The sequence below is a fragment of the Nicotiana tabacum genome, chromosome 5 (genome assembly GCF_000715075.1).
Source record: "Nicotiana tabacum cultivar K326 chromosome 5, ASM71507v2, whole genome shotgun sequence".
NCBI lineage: Eukaryota > Viridiplantae > Streptophyta > Magnoliopsida > Solanales > Solanaceae > Nicotiana > Nicotiana tabacum.
Genome location: NC_134084.1, coordinates 39,187,278 through 39,211,191, shown reverse-complemented (window position 1 = coordinate 39,211,191; position 23,914 = coordinate 39,187,278). Strand labels below are relative to the sequence as shown.

The 23,914-nt window shown below is 38.1% G+C and overlaps 1 protein-coding gene across 1 annotated transcript; it reads left to right on the top strand.

Annotated features, from left to right (window-relative positions):
* Nucleotides 1-1,646: 1,646 nt before the first annotated feature.
* Nucleotides 1,647-21,945, top strand: LOC142180757 (uncharacterized). Its single transcript, XM_075252824.1, has 8 exons — nt 1,647-1,818; nt 17,494-17,581; nt 18,523-18,869; nt 19,048-19,306; nt 19,412-19,831; nt 20,191-21,078; nt 21,156-21,728; nt 21,831-21,945. The coding sequence occupies exons 1-8, from the start codon at nt 1,647-1,649 to the stop codon at nt 21,943-21,945; spliced, it is 2,862 nt and encodes a 953-aa protein (XP_075108925.1).
* Nucleotides 21,946-23,914: the final 1,969 nt, after the last annotated feature.

Here is a 23,914-nt window from a genome sequence, read left to right as displayed (position 1 = left end):
ACCCTGCTCCATCAATGACCCAAACTCAGGATAATATTACCACTGAATTATCCCCAAATTTCCCCATTTACCAGCACTACCTAGACACCACCTCTCAGACACCGAAGTCTCCACCTCCGAAACCAGTTCCATACTTTCATCCACCTGTGACTCCTGTTTTCGTAGCACCTCCCCCGGCTACATTCCACAAATCTCCTAGTGAGCATTCCAGGCCCAGGACAACCAATATTACCCCCCGGAGCCCACCCTCAAAGCCTCCGAAATCCATTCAACTGCTTCTCGTTTTGATCTCCCAACCGAAATTGACAAGCCAGCCATGAACAAGAAGAGATGTTCAGGAAGGTCAAAAGTCTAGAACAATCATTCAGAGACATGCGAGGATTAGGCGGGCAAGTCAGTGTAGCATACAAGGATTTGTGCTTATTCCCAAATGTACAATTACCAGTTGGTTTCAAGATGCCTAAATTTGACCTATACAATGGGCACGGCGACCCAGTAGCCCACTTAAGGGGATTCTGCAGCAAGATGCGAGGAGCTGGGGGAAAGGACGAATTATTAATGGCTTACTTCAGCCAAAGTTTAAGCGGATCAGCTTTGGAATGGCATACGCGCCAGGACCATGGGAGATGGTACACCTGGGATGACCTGGCACAGGCATTCGCATACCATTTCCAATACAATCTGGAAATCATCCCAGATCGATTATCTTTGACAAAGTTTGAGAAGAAACACAATGAAAGTTTCAGAGAGTATGGCTTTCGGTGGAGAGAACAGGCAGTAAGAGTAGATCCTCCTATGAAGGAGAGTGAAATGGTAGACTACTTCCTCCAAGCCTTGGAACCAACTTACTATGCCCATTTGGTTTCAGCGGTTGGGAAATCATTCAACGAAGTAGTAAATATGGGAGGTATGGTCGAAGAAGGCCTCAAGACAAATAGAATTATGAGCTATTCAGCGATTAAGGCGACTAATCAAGCTATTCAAGGCGGGGTATAAGGAATCAGAAGAAAGAAGAGGGAAGAGGCAACAGTAGTTGATTCAGGAATTTGGTCAAGACCAAGAGGTTCACCGCCTTACTATAATCAACAATAACCTCGCCAATCAACTTACCACCACGATTCATCCCAACATTACTATCACCCTTCGGAGCCTCATTTTTCCATTAACCATGCACAAACATACAACCAGCCACCTTTTCACGCTAATTGGCGTGCTCCTACTATACCAAGTACTTACCCACGAGCCTATCCCGGACCAGGTTTCAGGCCGAGGCCAGCATTCAGGGGAGAAAGGGAACAGAAAAAGAAAACCTACACTCCATTGGAAGAATCATACACCAGTCTGTTCCACAGGCTGAGACAACTGGATATGCTAAGACCAATACAATCCAAGCTACCCAATCCTCCTCCAAAGAATCTGTACTACACCATTAGCTGTGAGTATTGCTCCGGTACACCAGGCCATGATACGGAGAAATGCTGGCATTTGAAAATGCAATACAAGAGCTGATTGATACTAATAAAATCGAGGTTCAAACCCCCGAAGCTCCCAATATCAATAAAAATCCAATGCCAGCACATCAAGAGGCCAATATGATAGAAATCATACAAGCTGATGGGGAGACAAAGAAGCCGTCACAAACTGTCATGATGATCAAGTCTCATGAAGCTAAGCCAGATAAGAAGTTAACAGAGGAGAAGCCGGTACCTAAAGAGAGTAGAAATGGTGACGAACCATCTGTGGTAGACGAGAATGGGTCTTCAAGCAAGGTTGCCACAAAGCAAGAAAGGTTGAAAGTGATAGTAGCAGGGGTTGCCAGTAAACCCATTATAGCCGTGGAGGGAGCCCGTGTAGATCGGGTTATTATCAAACTTGTAACCCAGCTGCCAGTGATCAACAACAAAGCCATCCCATGGAACTATGAACGGGTGACTGTAATGTACAAGGGAAAAGAAGTCAAGGAAGAAGTGTGTGAGGTGCAAGGCTTGACTCGTTCGGGAAGATGTTTTACTCCCGAAGAGTTAAGAAAAACTAAAGATAATCCAACGCCAATAAAGAGAGCTGTGACAGAAGAAGAAGCGGAGGAGTTTTTAAGAAAAATGAAACTCCTTGACTATTCTGTTGTGGATCAATTGAAGAAGACGCCCGCTCAAATTTCATTATTGTCATTACTGATCCATTCAGAGGAGCACCGTCTGGCTTTGATGAAAATCTTGAATGAAGCTCACGTTCCTGAAAAAATCTCTGTAAATCATTTGGGAAGAATAGCCAACAGAATCTTTGAGGCAAACAGAATTACATTTTCTGATGATGAATTGCCTATGGAAGGTACTGAGCACAACAAAGCTCTTTACCTCATCGTGAAATGTGAAAACTCCGTAGTAACCTGGGTATTGGTTGACAACGGGTCAAGTGCAAACATCTGTCCTCTCTCCACTTTAAGCAAATTAAAAATTAAAGAGGAGAGGATCCAGAAGAATAGTATCTGCGTACGGGGGTTTGACGGTGGAAGCAGAGATTCATTTGGCGACATAGTGTTGGAACTAACAATAGGTCCAGTTGAATTCACAATGGAATTTCAAGTGTTGGACATAACTGTTTCTTACAACTTGTTGTTGGGTCGACCATGGATCCATGCTGCTAAAGCAATCCCGTCAACACTACATCAGGCTGTCAAGTTTGAATGGGATCATCAAGAAATAGTTGTGCATGGGGAAGAAAGTTTAAATGCTCGCAGCAGTACCATTGTACCGGTCGAGGGAATAGAAAATGACCAGGGACCATGGGTATACCAAGTGTCCGATACAGTGTCGGTAGAGAAAATTCCAGAAGGGAAGTACCTTCCGAATCCAAAGATAACCTCTGCTTCAGTCATGGTAGCTTATGAAATGTTAAAAAATGGTTTTATACCTGGCAAAGGTCTGGGCTCATCTTTGCAAGGAATTATACAACCAGTATCTCTCCCCGAGAACTGGGGAACATTCGGTTTGGGGTTCATACCCACTGTCAATGGCGTGATAAAGGCCAGAAAGTTGAAACACAAGGCATGGGTTCTTCCAAAACCAGTCCCACATCTGTCAAAGTCTTTTGTCAAGACCGGTGCTAAAAATCGCCCGATAACAACAATTCCTAAATCCCGGGTCAATCTTGAGGAGGAATTAATTGAAAGATTCGAGAATTTGTTTAATGATGTGAATATGTTGGAAAGCAGAGAAGGGTGTAGCAACGCAGAAGTTCAATTCGTTGGGCCAGAAACAAAGCTTAATAATTGGAAAGCCACTCCTATCCCCATTCGAAAGGAGTCTTGGTAGTTTATTTTGATTTTCTTTCAGTTTGTTTGGGTTACTTCAGGGTTGTAATCCCAAAGCTTATCTTACAGTTTGTTTAAAGTGTGCAAAACCTTGTTATCTTTCATTATCCAATAAAAAGCAGTTTCCTTTTTATTATCATTCCTGATAGTTTTCTTTTCTTTTTCTTCTTTCCTGTACAGTTCTTTTTACGCTGGCTCTAGTGATATGGCATGCATGAGGAATCCTCAGCCCAGTCTTAAAAATCAATCTGGTTCCGAAATATTAATTCAAGAAATATATTGTGATTATGAATCAGAATATGATGAGGTTTTTGAAGAGATTAGTAAAGAGTTAATTCACTTTGAGGAAAAAATCAAACCTAACTTGAGTGATACCGAGGACATCAATATAGGGGACACGAGTAATATCCGGGAAACTAAAATAAGTGTCCATCTCGAACCAGAGATCCGAGAAGAGTTAATTAAAGCACTCATAGAATTCAAAGATGTTTTTGCAAGGTCATATGACGACATGCCGGGCCTGAGCACTGATTTAGTGGTTCACAAATTGCCCACCGATCCAACGGTGCCTCCTGTCAAGCAGAGACTGAGAAAATTTAAGCCTGATATGAGTATGAGAATTAAGGAAGAAATTACCAAACAGTTGGAAGTGAAGGTCATTCGAGTCACTCGATATCCTGTTTGGTTAGCTAATATCGTTCCTGTACCAAAGAAAGACGGCAAAATTAGAGTATGCGTCGATTACCGCAATCTCAACAAAGCAAGTCCGAAGGATAATTTCCCATTACCCAATATCCATATTTTGATCGATAATTGTGCCAAGCATGATATAGGATCTTTCGTGGATTGTTATGCTGGGTATCATCAAATTCTAATGGATGAAGAAGACGCAGAAAAGACGGCATTCATCACAACATGGGGAACTTATTGCTACCGGGTAATGCCATTTGGTTTGAAGAATGTCGGAGCCACCTACATGAGAGCAATGACCACAGTGTTTCATGATATGATACACAAGGAGATTGAGGTATACGTGGACGATGTGATCATAAAATCAAAGCATCAGGCCGACCACGTTGGGGATTTGAGGAAGTTCTTCTTAAGACTTTGCAGGTACAACCTCAAGCTTAACCCTGCCAAATGCGCATTTGGAGTTCCATCTGGAAAGTTGCTGGGATTCATAGTCAGTCGGCGAGGCATCGAGCTAGACCCATCAAAAATCAAAGCCATCCAAGAATTGCCACCTCCAAGGAACAAAACTGAAGTAATGAGTTTGCTGGGAAGGTTAAATTACATCAGCAGGTTTATTGCTCACCTCACAACAACCTGTGAGCCAATTTTCAAATTGTTGAAAAAGGATGCTGCGGTCAAATGGACCGATGAGTGTCAAGAAGTGTTCAATAATATAAAAGGGTACTTGTCGAACCCACCCGTATTGGTCCCGCCAGAGCCAGGAAGACCTTTGATTCTTTACTTGACGGTCTTGGAAAATTCATTTGGTTGTGTATTGGGGCAACATGACCTCACTGCAGAAAAGAACATGACATCTACTACCTTAGCAAGAAGTTCACAGCTTATGAGGTCAAGTATACTCATCTGGAAAAGACATGTTGTGCCCTAACATGGGTGGCTCAGAAGTAGAAACACTATTTGTCATCCTACACTACTTACCTCATTTCGCGTTTGGATCCATTGAAATATATTTTTCAAAAGCCTATGCCAACGGGAAGACTTGCAAAGTGGCAGATTTTGCTCACAGAGTTTGACATCATCTATGTGACTCGGACTGCAATGAAAGCCCAAGCACTGGCCGATCATTTAGCCGAAAACCCGGTCGATGAGGAATACGAGCCATTGAAAACCTATTTTTCTGATGAAGAAATAATGCATATCGACGAGGTGGAGCGAATTGAAAAACCTGGCTGGAAACTTTTCTTTGATGGAGCCGCTAACATGAAAGGAGTCGGAATAGGAGCTGTAATCATCTCTGAAACAGGGCATCACTATCCTGTTACGGCTCAACTGCGATTTTATTGCACCAATAATATGGCTGAATATGAAGCTTGTATTATGGGTTTAAGGCTAGCCGCAGACATGGGTATCCAAGAAATCTTAGTCATGGGAGATTCGGATCTTTTAGTACATCAAATTCAAGGAGAATGGGAAACCCGAGACTTAAAGCTCATACCATACCGACAATGTCTACATGATCTTTGTCAGCGGTTTCAATCAGTGGAATTTCGGCATATTCCAAGGATTCATAATGAGGTTGCCGATGCATTGGCTACTTTGGCATCAATGTTGCACCATCCAGACAAAGCTTATGTGGATCCACTACATATTCGAGTCCACGATCAGCACGCTTATTGTAATATGGTTGAAGAAGAATTTGATGGTGAACCATGGTTCCACGACATCAAGGAGTATATCAGGATGGGGATATATCCCGCACAAGCCACAGGAGATCAAAAGAGGACCATTAGGCGATTGGCAAATGGATTCTTCTTGAGCGGTGGAATTTTGTATAAAAGAACACCAGACCTTGGATTATTAAGATGCATAGATGCCAGACAAGCTACAGCTGTCATGTCTGAAATACATTCTGGAGTTTGTGGACCCCACATGAGCGGATATGTATTAGCAAAGAAAATCCTCCGAGCTGGTTACTATTGGCTTACCATGGAGCGATATTGTATCAGTTTTGTGCGCAAGTGTCATCAAAGCCAGATACACGGAGATTTGATTCATTCTCCACCATCCGAGTTACACACAATGTCGGCACCATGGCCCTTCGTTGCCTGGGGGATGGATGTGATTGGACCAATTGAGCCGGCAACATCCAATGGGCACAGGTTCATTCTGGTAGCCATTAATTATTTTACAAAATGGGTTGAGGCCAAGACATTCAAATCGGTGACCAAGAAAGCTGTGGTCGATTTTGTCCACTCAAATATCATATGTCGATTCGGAATCCAAAAGGTGATCATCACAGATAACGGTGCTAATCTTAACAGCAACTTAATGAAGGAAGTATGTCAACAGTTTAAGATTACACATCGAAACTCTACCCCATATCGACCCAAGGCTAATGGAGCAGTCGAGGCAGCCAACAAAAACATAAAGAAGATACTTTGGAAAATGGTAGAAGGTTCAAGACAATGGCATGAAAAATTACCATTTGCATTATTGGGATACCGCACTACTGTTCGCACTTCAGGAGGAGCAACTCCTTATTTGTTGGTATATGGCACTGAAGCAGTAATTCCTGCAGAAGTTGAGATTCCTTCCCTTCGGATCATCGCCGAAGCAAAGATTGATGATGATGAATGGGTCAAAACCCGTCTGGAACAGTTAAACTTGATTGATGAAAAATGATTAGCCGCAGTATGTCATGGTCAATTATATCAAAGAAGAATAGCAAGAGCATACAACAAAAAAGTGCGTCCACGGAAGTTTGAAGTGGGTCAACATGTGCTTAAACGTATTCTTCCACATCAGGTTGAGGCAAAAGGCAAATTTGCCCCGAATTGGCAAGGACCATTCATTGTGACCAGAGTATTATTGAATGGTGCACTATGCTTAACAGACATTGAAGGCAAATGCATAAACATGACGATCAATTCTGACGCGGTAAAGAGATATTATGCATAATTTCTTTTTATGTTTGTATTTAGCATTATTTCAAAGATTGGAATGACAAAGGCAATTTATTCTGCTATCCAAACACTATACCATTTGCTTCCCCTTCGAGCCATATTTGTTTCTTTCTTACCCTCTCTTGGAATCAATGAAAATCAAATATGAAATAAAAAAAAATCACTATTATTTAGTGAACTACGTTTGACCTGATTCCTCAAAGAAGGATACGTAGGCGCCTCATGGCTCGGTCATAGGGTGCACAATATACATAATGTGCACGAAAAGAAAACATCAAGAGACCCCAATCAAGAAACTGGGGCAGAAATAAGAAAAGATTCCAAGAGTTGTAAGTTTAAACCCATATCAAAACTGTTTAGCTTTTGATACCTTTCCATTTCCAACCACATACCAAAAAGACCTTTTGATCAATCTCAGAAAAATGCTGAATCAAGCAAATGAAGATGGTTCATAACACTCTGGTACGAACAAGAAAATAAGGTAAAATGAGAGATTCTTATAGGTGAAAACCCACGCGGGCACCATAAGATGAGAAGTTGAGAGAAAGTAAAATGAGAGAGTTTTATTGGTGAAAACCTTCGCAGGCACCGTAAGGCGAAAAGGAAGTAAGAAATGAACTAATGAGGAAGGTTTATCGGTGAAAACTCTTTGAGATATTGCAAGTCCAACAGGTTTGTAAAATGAAAAATGAAGTTGGATTACGAGAATTTTGGGGAAAACAAAAATAAGACAATTAAAAGGAGATTGATTAAAAGACTGGGTTGATTAATCCAAAATACATACCCTGATCATTGGAGCCAGTAACTCCCATCAGATAAGTTTTTATTCCTTCTCCAACAGTCATCCAAATTTGGATTTTTCTTTTCATTCTATAATTGTCGAAATCAGCGCGTTTCGTCACTAATAATCTTACTTTTCTAAAGCTTTGAGATAAGTTTTATTCCAAAAAAATAAGAAGGAATGTCAGGGTATACTACCAAGATTCAGGATTACATGATGCAAAAAACGGCCATGAAAGGCGGGAGATAAAAAAAATAAGATATGGGAGGAAGAAAAGTGAAATCAAAAGTGGATCAGCAATGTCAGGAGAGACATATGATTACGGTTAAAAGGGTTTGAAGGAAAACATACAGAGGGGAATCCTATAGTCAAGGATCAATTACAAGGACAAAACAGTCTTTTTCAACCATTCCAAGGCAATAAAACAAGACGAAGAAGAAGCCCCACCATCGGCAAGAATACCCCAGTTAACCACCCTGCTTTAAACTAACAAAGTTTTCTTTGATTTAAAACAGGGGCAAAAACAACATTTGTGTCAGGAAACACTTGATAGAGGATAAAGGAATTAAAGAAATCAGGCGTCCACCTGGAGAATCAGGATGAGAATTGAAGAAATCAGGCGTCCACCTGGTGAATGAGGATGAGAATTGAAGAAATCAGACGTCCACCTGGAGAATGAGGATGAGAATTAAAGAAGTCAGGCGTCCACCTGGAGAATGAGGATAAGAATTGAAGAAATCAGGCGTCCACCTGGAGAATGAGGATGAGAATTAAAGAAATCAGGCGTCCACCTGGAGAATGAGGATGAGAATTGAGGAAATCAGGCATCCACCTGGAGAATGAGGATGAAGAAGAAATCAGGCGTCCACCTGGAGAATGAGGATGAGAATTGAAGAAATCAGGCGTCCACCTGGAGAATAAGGATGAGAATTAAAGAAGTCAGGCGTCCACCTGGAGAATGAGGATAAGAATTGAAGAAATCAGGCGTCCACCTAGAGAATGAGGATGAGAATTGAGGAAATCAGGCGTCCACCTGGAGAATGAGGATGAAGAAGAATGAGGATAAGAATTGAAGAAGTCAGGCGTCCACCTGGAGAATGAGGATGAGAAGTAAAGAAATCAGGCGTCCACCTGGAGAATGAGGATGAAAATTGAAGAAATAAGGCGTCCACCTGGAGAATGAGGATGAGAATTGAAGAAATCAGGCGTCCACCTGGAGAATGAGGATGAGAATTGAAGAAATCAGGCGTCCACCTGGAGAATGAGGATGAGAATTGAAGAAATCAGGCGTCCACCTGGAGAATGAGGATGAGAATTAAAGAAGTCAGGCGTCCACCTGGAGAATGAGGATAAGAATTGAAGAAGTCAGGCGTCCACCTGGAGAATGAGGATGAGAATTAAAGAAGTCAGGCGTCCACCTGGAGAATGAGGATGAGAATTGAAGAAATCAGGTGTCCACCTGGAGAATGAGGATGAGAATTGAAGAAATCAGGCGTCCACCTGGAGAATGAGGATAAGAATTGAAGAAGTCAGGCGTCTACCTGGAGAATGAGGATGAGAATTAAAGAAATCAGGCGTCCACCTGGAGAATGGGGATGAGAATTTAAGAAATCAGGCGTCCACTTGGAGAATGAGGATGAGAATTGAAGAAATCAGGCGTCCACCTGGAGAATGAGGATGAGAAATAAAGAAGTCAGGCGTCCACCTGGAGAATGAGGATAAGAATTGATGAAGTCAGGCGTCCACCTGGAGAATGAGGATGGGAATTAAAGAAATCAGGCGTCCACCTGGAGAATGAGGATGAGAATTGAGGAAATCAGGCGTCCACCTGGAGAATGAGGATGAAGAAGAAATCAGGCGTCCACCTGGAGAATGAGGATGAGAATTGAAGAAATCAGGCGTCCACCTGGAGAATAAGGATGAGAATTGAAGAAATCAGGCGTCCACCTGGAGAATGAGGATAAGAATTAAAGAAGTCAAGCGTCCACCTGGAGAATGAGGATGAGAATTGAAGAAGTCAGGCGTCCACCTGGAGAATGAGGATGAGAATTAAAGAAATCAGGCGTCCACCTGGAGAATGAGGATGAGAATTGAAGAAATCAGGCGTCCACCTGGAGAATGAGGATGAGAATTGAAGAAATCAGGCGTCCACCTGGAGAATGAGGATGAGAATTAAAGAAGTCAGGCGTCCACCTGGAGAATGAGGATAAGAATTGAAGAAGTCAGGCGTCCACCTGGAGAATGAGGATGGGAATTAAAGAAATCAGGCATCAATGAGGACAAAGAAAAGAAGAAATCAGGGGTCCACCTGGAGAATGAGGATAAAGAAAAAGAAGAAATCAGGCATCCACCTGGAGAATGAGGATGAGAATTGAAGAAATCAGGCGTCCACCTGGAGAATGAGGACAAAGAATTGAAAAATCAGGCGTCCACCTGGAGAATGAGGATGAAGAATTAAAGAAGTCAGGCGTCCACCTGGAGAATGAGGATAAGAATTGAAGAAGTCAGGCGTCCACCTGGAGAATGAGGATGAGAATTAAAGAAATCAGGCGTCCACCTGGAGAATGAGGATGAGAATTGAAGAAATCAGGCGTCCACCTGGAGAATGAGGATGAGAATTAAAGAAGTCAGGCGTCCACCTGGAGAATGAGGATAAGAATTGAAGAAGTCAGGCATCCACCTGGAGAATGAGGATGAGAATTAAAGAAATCAGGCGTCCACCTGGAGAATGAGGATAAGAATTGAAGAAATCAGGCGTCCACCTGGAGAATGAGGATGAAGAAGAAATCAGGCGTCCACCTGGAGAATGAGGATGAGAATTGAAGAAATCAGGCGTCCACCTGGAGAATGAGGATGAGAATTAAAGAAGTCAGGCGTCCACCTGGAGAATGAGGATAAGAATTGAAGAAGTCAGGCGTCTACCTGGAGAATGGGGATGAGAATTAAAGAAATCAGGCGTCCACCTGGAGAATGAGGATGAGAATTGAAGAAATCAGGCGTCCACCTGGAGAATGAGGATGAGAATTGAAGAAATCAGGCGTCCACCTGGAGAATGAGGATGAGAAATAAAGAAGTCAGGCGTCCACCTGGAGAATGAGGATAAGAATTGAAGAAGTCAGGCATCCACCTGGAGAATGAGGATGAAGAAAGAAAAGAAGCAGTCAGGCGCCCACCTGGAGAACAAGGGAATACAATTAAAATAGCCGAAGTCAGGCACCCACCTGGAGAACAAGGGAATACAATTGAAGTGTTGACGTCAAAAGCCCGCTCATATGAGAAAGGAGCACACTTAGAGTCAATAAAGCAGAGGAGTCCAACAAAGTCCCCAGCAGGAAACAACAAGAGTCCCAAACAGATAAAGAAAGTACGGGACACAATGAAAAGGAATACGGAATAAGCCAAATGCCCAAGAGTCACCAAGATATCAAGACAACAAGAAACGCAAGGGAATGATCTAGATAAGATTTTATAATTCATGTACCATAGTCTAGTTTAGCTTTTTGTATTAACTTTAAAGCAAGGTGTAATAAGGAGGTCAGCAAGCAGTTAAAACAGCACGAAGCAGCAGTAACATCACAGTCCCATGGTAGTCCCAGCTACCCAAAACTTCCCGAACTACATTGACCTGATTCCTTTATAGCCAAGGATATGTAGGAAACCTTTGAAGCAGGGGTTCGGTCAAATCTTTCAAAAAATGCTTCCCACAGAGTATTTGAACGGGCAAAAAATCTCTCGTATCCGCTCACTTTATCTTTGCACAAAAACTCTTCGAGTTTCCGCGCAAAGAGGGGCAGCTGTGAGCACGTGATTTTTGCCTCACGAAAACTACTCCAAAATAAATCAAAAAAAAATAAAATAAGTTTCTTTAGTGTGCAATTTTTTAAATTTGCGTGGTGTTTATTAAAAAATTTGTGTTATGTCCGTAAATGTTTACATTGTCATAATAAAATGAAAAATAAAATAAAATACATGTTGCATGCATATAGGATTTAATTATGCATTTAAAAGATAATTTAAATAAAATCACAAAAATATGCATTCGTTCTATTTTTAAATATGTCACTGTGTGATTAATGTTTTGACTATGTGTTAAATAGTTGTTATAAAGTAATTAATATTTTGTGTAAGGTTAAAAATTGTTTTATAATTTTTATTAGGATTTTTTATAATTAAGAATAAAATTAGAAAAAAAAATAATAAGTTGTAAAAGAAAAATCGGACCTGGACCTAAATCCAGGCCCAAACAAAATAAACCCCCTCATCCCAATCCAGACAACCCAGGTCTGGTCCAATTCAAGGCAAAGACCAAACGACGACGTTTGGTCCCATTTTATCAAGGACCGTTGGATCAAAGCCAAACAACGGCTGAGATCCTACGAACCTAACCCATAATCCTTACCCGATCCAATACCCGGTTCAACCCGTCCCCCCCCTCCCAACTTAAACCAAACGACATCGTTTGGTTAAGTGGATAGATTCTGGCCTTTCATTCTACTTGATCTAATGGTCAGTATCAATCCACCTTCCCCCTATATAAACCCCAAATCCTTACCCGGCCCCCCTAACTAAACACCCCCCTCCTCTCATGTTCATCGTCTTCCCCGAACCAAACCCCTAACCCTAGCCGCCCTTATTCCCCACCGCCTGAAACCCGGCGGCATCAACGCCGCCGGTCACCACCTTAACACCCCAGAACCCCCTGAACACCCTCTATCCGAATATGTTAGCCGCTTGGCTCGAATCTTCCTGAAGGTTCTCGAATCTTCATTTGAAGATTCGAGCCAAACTCAGATCTAAACCAAACAGCCCCTAGTTAACACCATAGCACCCCCTAGCATGCCTCGTTATGGATCCGGTGTTTGTTTGGCTCGAATCACTTCAGAGCTTCTCGAATCTTCATTTGAAGATTCGAGCCAAACATAAACTCACCTAGATCTGTTCTAAACTAACACCAAATCACCCCTAGGCTTACCTCACCCTTGTGTCGTCTTTGGTTCCCTTCGAATCAACCCGGAAATGTTCGGATTTAAAATCCAAGATCTGAAACCCTAAATTTCCAATCTTGGAATCTTTTTCAATTCAAATGAAGGATTGAGGTTTAATCGACCTTAGTCAAAGTATTTTCAGTTGAAAATACTTCGACTAAGGTCTGTTTGGTTTCAAAAAAGTCCGAATCCAAGTGGAGTTCTAGTCTGAATAAATTTGAAGGTTCAGAGGTATTTTTCTATTTCTTTTGTGTATTCTACGTGTATTTTTATTTGTTTTAATAACCTGTTAATTTTTCATATTTTTGTTTGATTTAATTCTGTCATTTTTGTCTCATACCCGTATGTCTGATCAAATAAATTAATTGTTTCTGTTGGTTATGTTTGTTCACAATGTGTGTAATCGACTCGATTAAATTCGTCGATTAGTTACATTATGAATTCCCGTTTGTGATAATACTGATTGAAATAATCTGTTTCTATAGACTGTTTGTTGACAATTGTTGTAGATAATCAGTTTAAGTTAATACTCGTCAGTTAAATCACCCTTGTTTGTAAATCAATAAGTCTGTCAGAATAATTGTTGTATGTATATTGTTTCCTGAACATTAAGTTTCAGGGCATTGTCAATATATTGACAATGCTCCTGTCTGTTTGATCTTAGTTCAAAAGTTGAAGTTCAGTTTGAATTATTGTTGAAATTCAGTATAATGTTGTTGAGATGTTAGGTAAATTCAATTTCACAATTGTTGGATAGATACCACTAGGTTAGGAACTTAAGAGAATTGGTATTAGCTGTTTTAAACTAGGTGATAATTAGGTTTGAACAAATTTTTTTAAATCTAAATAGATTCTGATCTTGTATTAATGGGCAGTAGAAAACAGTAGGTCAGGGGCATTTCTGTGAATGAAACAGTAAAAACAGTGTGTTAGTGCTAGTGTATTATAATGTAATGTTAGTGGCTATAGTTTAAGATAATAATGAGGAACAAGGGATAATGGGGCTGCTGAAAATCAAGAAAAGAGCACTTAATAGGATTTAAAGTATTAAAAAGCAGTTTTTAATGGAACTTTCTGATTTTTAAAAAAGAGAAAAGGGTCCAGGCAACATTTAAAAAAGAAAGGGGCAGACCTGTATAAATACAGGGAGCTGGACAGAGATTGGGAAGAGAAAAAAAAAATCTGATTTGAAAGGCAGACTTTGAAGAGAGTTTTTTTAGAGAGTTTTTAGGAGATCAGATTTTAAGACTGAAGATAAGAGTTTGAGAGAGAGTTTTTAAGAGAGGGGCAGATTTTTAGGAAACTGATTTTGAAATTCAGATTTGGAAGAAAAAGAAAGGAAATCAGATTATTTTGTAAGAAGAGGAAAGAGAGAAAAAAATCAGAAATAGGAATCTAAAACAGGAAAGAATTGAAATCTGAAATATTAGTCTTTCATTGTATCTGTTCGGATTTATTTGATCCCATTGTTCAGTTAAAATCTGAAATTTCTTAAAAACACTGCTACTGTGCATCTGGGTTCCTCGGGTCTTATTATTGCTCAAGTCTGTGGAAATACTGCTATTCTGCTGATTTTTATTACTGTTGCAACTGCTGAAATTTACTCCTTTATTTCCAGGTACATATCTTTTAAATTCTATGTTGGAAAGAGACTCTTCATGACAAATCAATGAAGCTTGAATTGCAATTCTATTCTTCATTATCTAAGTTCATTATTGTAAATTTCAGTTTTGTTTCATGTTGGTTAATATAGTATTATGCTTGACATGATAATTATCAGTTGATCATTCTCTTTTGAAATTCATATAAGTGTTGTAATAATATTATCTATTCCAGAATTTCATTAAAGTATAGTTATGATTGAATTGTTAAGATAGGGAACATGGCATGAAGTTGGCTATTAATTAAGTCCTATGACATTGTTAGTCAGGTATAGAGTATTCTAAAATATCAAGAAAATGCATGGTTAGCGTATTTCGATTTTTGGTTGTGGATTAAGGCTAGATGATGTTGGTTGCATTTTGTCCATATATGGCGTAATAGTGATTATGATTATAATCAATAGTCGAAAGTTGTATTAGTATCTTTTGCTATGTTTGCAAATGTCAAAAAATTGACGAATAATGTTGTATGCAATATCATCTTATTGAGTCAATTATGTAGATTTGTTCTCTCTCTTAGTAACAAATGGCCTAGGATTTTTACAATGCGAATGTTAGTGTTTAACAATGGTTCACATAAATTGAGAATCAAATCGGTTAGATTATATATATATATCTTACGTTCAACCATAAGCAGAATTAACAAAATAATTAGGCCTATTGGATTAAAGGCAAGTATATGAGAATAAGATGAGATGTACAAGCACAAATTGCAACACTTTATATCAATGGTAATTAGAAATAGAATTTGCACTAAATAAAAATAATGAAAAATTGTTCAAAAATACTTCTTCCCTTCATAAATCATTTTTTAGTTTCATATACAATTCATTCTTTGGCATATATATATATATATATGTTGTATTTGCTAAAAATAGTATTAATCATATTTTTATTCTTTTCTTTGAATTTGAATAGTTTGGATAAATATGATTTATACTCGGAAATTATAATCGACGGGCAACATTTAATAAGTTGTGAATTCTTTTAAAAAAAATTTAAAGGCATCCCTTAAATGTGAATTTCTCAGGATTTTCATATAAAATGTGTAGATATAATAAACAATTCGTGGAAAACCCATAATACCATTAAGAATATTTGGCGTAATTAGGGATACGTTCGCGTAACCTGATTATATTGCTAAAAGCAATTCGAATTATGCGTTCGCGCAACTTCGAGTGAACATTTTAATAAAAGGGATTTCTTCGAGGATGTAAAATAATTTCATATAACCCGGGATGTGCAGTTCACTGTTTAAATATAAGGGTGGTGACGTTCTTAATTCTATTTTAAATCACGAACATATGAATTTGTAATAAAGGATATAATATGGTCAATTATATTGTGTACACGTATGCGTGACATGATCCCCGTAATTATGGAAAGTATATAATACGAATATACGTACGCGTAATTCGTTTATATAATTGTAAACAATAAGTAAAAGCGGTAGTAAAATCATGCAATAAAAAACGTATTTAGTAAAATCAAGATAATTAAGCCAATAATAAAAACAGTTGAGCGACCGTGCTAGAACTACGGAATTCGGAAATGCCTAACACCTTCTTCCGGATTAACAGAATTCCTTACTCAGGATTTCTGGTTCGCAGAATAATAAACAGAGTCATATTCTCCTCGATTCAGGGATTAAAACCGGTGACTTGGGACGCTTTAAAATTCCCAGGTGGCGACTCTGAAATAATTAAATAAATCCCGTTTCGACTGTCCTTCAATTGGAGAAAACTCCCTACGCGCCCCGCGGGCGCGGAAAAAGGAGGTGTGACAAATCCTAGGTTGACTTTTGTCTATCAGACTTAGAATTTGGTTTTAGGACTTCACTAGTAGAAAATGGGTCTACGGCAACGGTTATTTAGCAACGGTTCACAAACCGTTGCAATAGACTGGATATAGTAACGGGTACAACCGTTACAATAGGATTGGAGAGATATCAGCACACTTTAACTATACAACCGTTCCAGTTGTATTGGAACCGTTGCGATAGAGTATTTTACCGCAACAGTCTGTGCACCGTTCCAATAGACCGATCTATTGGAACGGTTCTGAAATTATTTATTTTTATGGGAACGATTTTCATTCCCTCTTCACTTTCCCCCCAAAAATTTGGTAAACCCGCCAAATGAACCCCATTTTTTTTTACTTTTTATTTTTTGATTAATTTTAATAATATAAAACATAAAACCATAATCTTTATTTTCCCTTTTCACAACACACTCACCTGCACGCTAGAACGAGACCATCTCCAAAATCATCTCTAAATCCATTCTTCAAAATCCTCTCTTTAACTTCTAAAATCCAAATTCAGAAACAGATTCATCTCAAAATCCTCACTTTCCCTGTAGATTCATCCCAAGGATAGATCAAAATCCCCAAATTCCAAAATCTATTTTATGGTCGATTCGAAGATGCTGTCCAAATAAATCTAGGTTTTTGTGAAACAAGCCGATTCTTGACTGTAGAGGTTCTTAAAAAAGGGAGATTGTTGTTGCATGTCTTCTGATTATTCAGAAAGTTATGTTAATCTCATTCTTTTTCTTCACCTAGGTGTTGTTAGAATTACTCTTTCAATATTGGTTTATTTCTTGTGCTTTTTGATTTCAGTATTGTTTCTTAATATTTGATTAGTTTGGTTTGATGTAATTTTATTTCTTTCTCCTTTTCTCTGTTACATTGGTATTCGTTTCTATATGTATATGTAATTGGAGCTGGAAGTAGCTTTTATTTAGTACTAGGTAATGTTATTGGAAATGGGAGAAACGATGTTTTCCTAAAATCGATGTAATTTAATGATGTAAAAATGATATTGGTGTAAAAAAGATGTAATTTAAATGTATTCTATTTCAACTTTCTGCTCGTTGAAATTCTTTAGCATCCCATGTTTTCCTTGAAGCTATTTTTGATGTCATTTATTAATATGTTCCGAACTTGTTATCGTATATCTACTTCCTTCATATTACAAGAATATGCCATTTATTAGAAGTTAAAAATAATTTTGGAAATATCTGTATGTCGACGGGAAGCAAATGTTTTTCCTTTTGTGGATGGCAATTTGGGTGAACTGTTTTAAGAAATACCTTTTTAGTGAAAGAGTCTTTAAGTGAAATGAAGTGTAGAAACAGAGTAAGAAAAGATGAGTCTAATGTTGTGGTGTTTGAAGATTTGGGTGTTGTGTATTTGGAGGAATTATTGAGTTCCTCGGAATGTGTTACAAATCGGTGATTATCTTTCTCTGTTTTTATTCATATTAAATTTGAGTTCCACAACAAAGAGAGGAGGAGGATGAGGATTAAAATTAAGAAATATAATTTAAAACAGACAATATATAAGATTAGAAAAGATTGATTTATTAAGGTAGTAGAGTTGGAATCTAATTTACAAGTTTAGAAAGGGCTACAATGTAAAGTTTATAGGAGTAAATTAAATGGAAGATTAGGAAAGATATGATCAGGGACCTTAATAGTAAGATATAGAAAAGAACCTAAAAGCATTGAATCCGGTGAGTTTCTAATAGAGCAACATAAGAACCTAGGAACAGAAAATATTTGAAACAGAGCAAAAGACTAATCTAGTATGTTTCTTCTATTGTCTTTAAGATCTTAGAATTTTAGCAACTCAGCATAGAAATTAAAGAGTAAAATTAGTTAAGATGCAACCATCATGAGTGATTATGTATGACTCATGGTGAGAAAAATTTTGTTTCTCGAATGTGATGATTTCTCCACAGATTCATTTTTAATGCCCAAGGTGAACAAGTATCGGAAGATAATAAAGGTTTTTGGTTATACATATTACATTAAACCAAATTATTGAAACTCATAGAAGAGAATCTACATGATACTTCAAACATAAAAAGTGAATCCAATTATCCAACTAACAGTCTTAACTTGTTCCCTATATCTGCCTCAGATTGAGACTGAAGATTAGTACAATATTTAAGATACTATTAGATTACAAATCTCTTCTCTAATGGTTTTATCATTCTTTCTCAATGTAAAAACTACTTTACTATTTGTAACTCTTTGACTTCATCCCCTTTAAGTTTTGGTCAATGTCAAATTAGTATGTACCTTGGTTTATTGAGTTAATTTTGTTGATTACTTTTGTCGTATAGGAATTTCATGGATAAAGTAGATAAAAGTTGGATGCATCTCCTAAGATGGACGGATGAGTATATACGTGGAGTAAATGATTTTCTTGATAAGGCATTTGAACGAGCTTCACAAGGAAATGAAATATTATGTCCTTGCCAAAAGTGCATTAATCACAATTGGCATTATAGAAATGTGGTGGAGGATCACTTGGTTGTTAATGACTTTGTTGATGGTTACACCGAATGGGTTTTCCATAGTGAAGGATTTTCCTCTAGAATTACACCTCATCAAAGCAATAATGATGAAGGTTCTAACATGCATGATGATATTGATGGATTACTTCATGACACATTCAGAAATATAGAAGGTGAGTCGGTATAAGAAGAAGGGATGAGAGAGGCTCTATCTGAAGATGCTAAGAGATTTTTTAAATTATTAGAGGAAGGGAAACAAGAATTATATCCAGGGTGTGAAAAACTTCAGTAAACTGAGTTTCACCATCCGATTGTACTTGTTTAAGTCTTTGCATGGGTTGAGTAATGTAGCCTTTTCAGACTTGTTAGAGTTGTTAAAAGAGGCATTTCCCCTTGCTAAGCTGCCAGAGTCTTTCAACAAGGTTAAAAATATGATAAAAGATTTGGGTCTTCATTATGAAAAAATACATGCATGCCCTAATGATTGCATGCTATTTTGGAATGACAATGCAAAGGCCGATAATTGCTCTATTTGTGGGTCTTCTAGATGGAAAAGTTCTAATCATGCCTTGACTAATACAAGTTCTAAAGTTCCTGCAAAGGTTTTAAGGTACTTTCCCTTGAAGCCTAGGCTTCAGAGGATATTCATGTGTCCTGAAACAGCTATTGCAATGTGATGGCATGTTAATGAACGACCTAATGATGGGAATTTGAGGCATCCCGCTGATGGAGAAGCTTGGAAGGATTTTGATTCTCTACATCCTGACTTTTCCAAAGATCCACGCAATGTTAGGTTGGGTCTTTCAAGTGATGGTTTCAACCCATTTCGAACCATGAGCATTTCTCATAGCACGTGGCTTGTCATGTTAATGAACTATAATTTATCACCATGGATTTGCATGAAGCCAGAATATATCATGTTGTCAATGATCATTCCAGGTCCTTCATCTCCAGGAAATGATATAGATGTGTACTTACAACCACTTATTGCAGAATTGAAGGAACTATGGGAAACTGGGATAGAAACATATGATGCTAAGACAAAGCAAACATTTCAAATGCGTGCAGCCTTGCTGTGGATAATTAATAATTTTCCAGCATTAGCTATGCTTTCAGGATGGAGCACCAAGGGGAGGTTGGAATGCCCCACTTGTAATTATGACACATGCTCTCTATATCTCAAACATAGTCATAAGATGTGTTACATGGGCTATCGAAGATTTTTGCCGCATGATCATCCTTTGCGGAAAGATAAGAAGTCATTTGATGGTAAGGAGGAACATAGACCTGCACCTACTCCTTTGTCGGGTGTAGAAGTGTTTCAAGAGCTGCTTGAATTCAACAATATTTTTGGAAAGGGCAAAAAGAAAAGACCTCGGGATAACAAGGGTCCGTGGAAAAAAAGATCTATTTTTTTGAATTGCCATATTGGGCGCATAACAAATTGAGGCACAATCTTGATGTGATGCACATCGAGAAAAATATATGTGACAGTTTGCTTGGGACTTTATTGGAAATAGAAAAAAAGTCAAAGGATCATGTAAATGCTCGCTATGACTTAAAAGAAATGGGGATACGAGAGGAGTTACAACCAAGAGAAGATGATGATGGATCAGTGAGTTTGGCTAAAGCTTGTTTCTACATGGAACCAAAACAGAAAAGTTTATTTTGTACCGTCATAAAAAATTCCAAGTTACCAAAAGGTTGTGCTTCAAATATTACAGAACGCGTGCAAGTGAAGGAGATGAAAATATCAGGGTACAAGAGTCATGATGCTCATTTTATAATGCATTACTTGCTCCAGGTTACTGTTAGAAAAGCATTGCCCAAGAGTGTTTCATTGGCCTTGATTAGGTTGGGTAATTTTTTTAGAGCCATATGTAGTAAGGTCATAAGGCGAAGAGATCTTGAAAAAATGAACTCTGAAATTGTTGAAATAAATTGTGAGCTTGAAAAGATTTTTCATCTAACATTTTTCGATATAATGCCACATTTGCCTATTCATTTGGTGAATGAAATTAAGCTTGGGAGTCCAGCTCATCTTCATTGGATGTATCCCATTGAGAGGAACCTTTGTAAATACAAGGCATTTGTTCGTAATCGATCTTGTCTAGAAGCATCGATAGCAGAGGGGTTTTTGGCAGAAGAGTGTTTGATTTTTTGTTCAAGATACCTACATAACAGCGTGAAGACAAGATTCAGTAGATACCCAATTGTAGATGATGAGTGCCCTCAACATTTGTCATCTATATTCCCTGTTATAGGCCATCCAATTGGAAGTAAGAAGAAAAATACTTTTCTCATGGATCCACAGTTATGTTATGAAGCACATCGATATGCTCTATTCAATACTGGAGATGAACAAGTGGAAAAGTTTATCGAGTAAGATAAATTATAACACTTATTCTATACTTCATTTTTTAATGATATAATTGTTCTTAAAATATTCATGATTGCAGGGAACATAAGAATTTAATTGGTAATCGCAGTAGATCAAATGCATGGGAAAGGGCAAGAAATCATAGTCGGGAATTCAACAATTGGTTTGCTGAGAAAGTTAAAAATATTGAAGTGCCCAATTATGTAAGATGGTTAGCTAAATGGCCTAATGCGATCGCCAAAAGATATACTGCATATTTCATTAATGGATACCGATTTCATACCATAGAACGGGATTCCCGATGCAAGACTCAAAACAATGGAGTGACTTTATCGGCAACAACCGATAGCTTTGCTAGCTCTAGGGACCAAAATCCCATCGATGGTGAGGTTATCTATTATAGAGCTATTCAGGATATCATTGAGATTAATTATTGGGGTTATTTTAGTGTTGTACTATTTAGATGCGACTGGTTTCGTAATGAAATAGATGAATATGGGTTAACCCGTGTGTACTTTAAGAAATTATGTAGTACAAATGACCCTTTTGTATTAGCATCACAAGTTTATCAAGTTTTTTATGTGGAGGATCCTGCTGAGAAAGATGTTTATTATGCAAGGAATAAAGTCCCTGTTGATTTATATGATTTAGAGTAAGAGAATTGCCCCAATATTAATGACGCATTTTGGAGGGAGCCTAATGATGACGTTGGTTCCTTACGTGGATTAGTTGATGTTGAGTTTGGATGCTCAAGAATTGATGTACTCGTTGATGTTGTTGATATTCCATCTAATGCACAACATTCACATGATACAATTATAGAAACATCGGAAGAGGAGAATAAGTTTGATGATACTGATTGGGACTAGATGGAATCAGATGATTAAAGAAGAAACTTCTTATATTCTTTTAAATATATTCTGTTTAGAGTGAGTAATAATATTTTTTATCAATATTTTATAATTACTCTTGTTTATATAATTTTAATAATTTATATACCCATAAGGCATTTCATGACAGTAGCTTGAATAAGTTTATCTTTACATCCCTTTGTTCCCTTCTAGTAGTTCCTAATCTTTTGTGATAAAGGAAATGGTTAGTGTAAGTGATCCTGTAAAGAACTTACCTTAATGATTTGTCCTTGTTCAAATAATTTTATCTATTAAGCTAAGCCAATGTGTTATAATGGACCATATACTAACTCATGTACTAATTGGACCTATTTGCATATTTGTGTGTTAATATGTTGTGAGTTGTTAGTTTAACTATCAAGGTGACCATGTCTTAGTGAGATGTGTGCCTGCTCTTAGCTCTATTGTGAAACCAACAGAACATGTGCTTAAACTCCCTCTGCATAATGCAGGTCTGTTAATATTTCTAAGCCTAGGAGATAGGAGTGGTGAAACATGCTTTTCATCACAATGTTGTATTTAAGTGAATAATTAGCCGAAGTTGCATGGAAATGTCTAATTTAAGCATTTTTTTTGGATTATCTCTTTGGAATCTAGAGCTTATTATTTAGGAGAACACATGGTCTACTTTAATTACACTCCTTCTTTTTCTTTGTGGGTTACAGATATCTAATCTGGTCCAGATTTGGTTTCAACGGCCAAAAGACATTGTTCAGAAGTTGGTATTAGGAGATTTAGACCTTGGCATCATTGGTGTCGACACAATCAGTGAATATTGGCAGGTACGAACTAAGTGTTTCAGCTTATTTTTCCATATGAAGCATAAAAAAGAGCCAATTATGATCCAAACAACTCAAAGACAACTCTACCATTCCCAAATTTCATAAACTTGCGCAGGAAGTACCCTTGGACTCGAATCACCATCACGGACAGTTTACTTCTTCACAAACTGGCTCAGTAGCCTTGTAACATCCGGTGTTGCTATTGTCTTCTCTAAACATTCTGATAAATACATAGACCCTATTATCAAAGGTGAGTGAGGTACTCCCCTGTGATGCTGCCTCGTGTTTGTACAAATAGCCTCTTTGCATAGTGATAGCTATTGTCAAGCGTATAGCACATTGAGGCTGTATTTTCTGAACTTGTATTGTCATTTGCTTTGTCCAGTTGTCTAGAATTTCCTCTCAGTAGTGCACGCTTTCATTAAATATACCTGTAGAGAGTATTTGTACTGTCAAGTACTGTGCGATGCCTATACTTGTACTGTCCTTTTTGCATATTTCTTTTTCTGCTCCTGCTGTATTTTGTGGATGCAATACTTCCTGAGGTAACATAGCATCATATTGCATTGCATCTTCAACCCAGATTGCAGTCCTCGTGTCCAGAATTGTAAAGCAAAAAAAGTGCTGCCCATGAGTCTGTGCCTGCATATTTCTGCTGCTTTTTGCTTCCATTTCCTGTAGCCTCCATCTGATTCTTGTTGTAGCCTTTGTGCATGAAATATTTAAGCTTAAGCAAGTCCATGGTTTCATTCTCATGCTTGTGCATGTCACCTTTCCTTCTTCAAGCATATTAGTGGTCTTGTTGTTAATGCTTTGATAACTTATTTTTTATTTAATTTTCTGAATTTGACAGAAATTTGAATAGTCATGAATCAGGAAGGGCACTCAAGTAAAAACAAAAAAGCTAAAAATTGCATTGCAGCTGGATCACTTGCATATTTGCTGAACCAAAAAGTTTCATCATTGAAAACAAAAAGAATTGTTCAATCTACAAGGACAAATGACAAGCATCATCTGAATTTTATTGAAAAACAACTTCCGCAATTAGGATCTCAAGTGCAAGAACAATTGTTGCAACTGCCTCAGCCTTCCACTTCTCCTCCAACACAAAATGTACATGAACATGTGCAACAAAAGTCACTGAA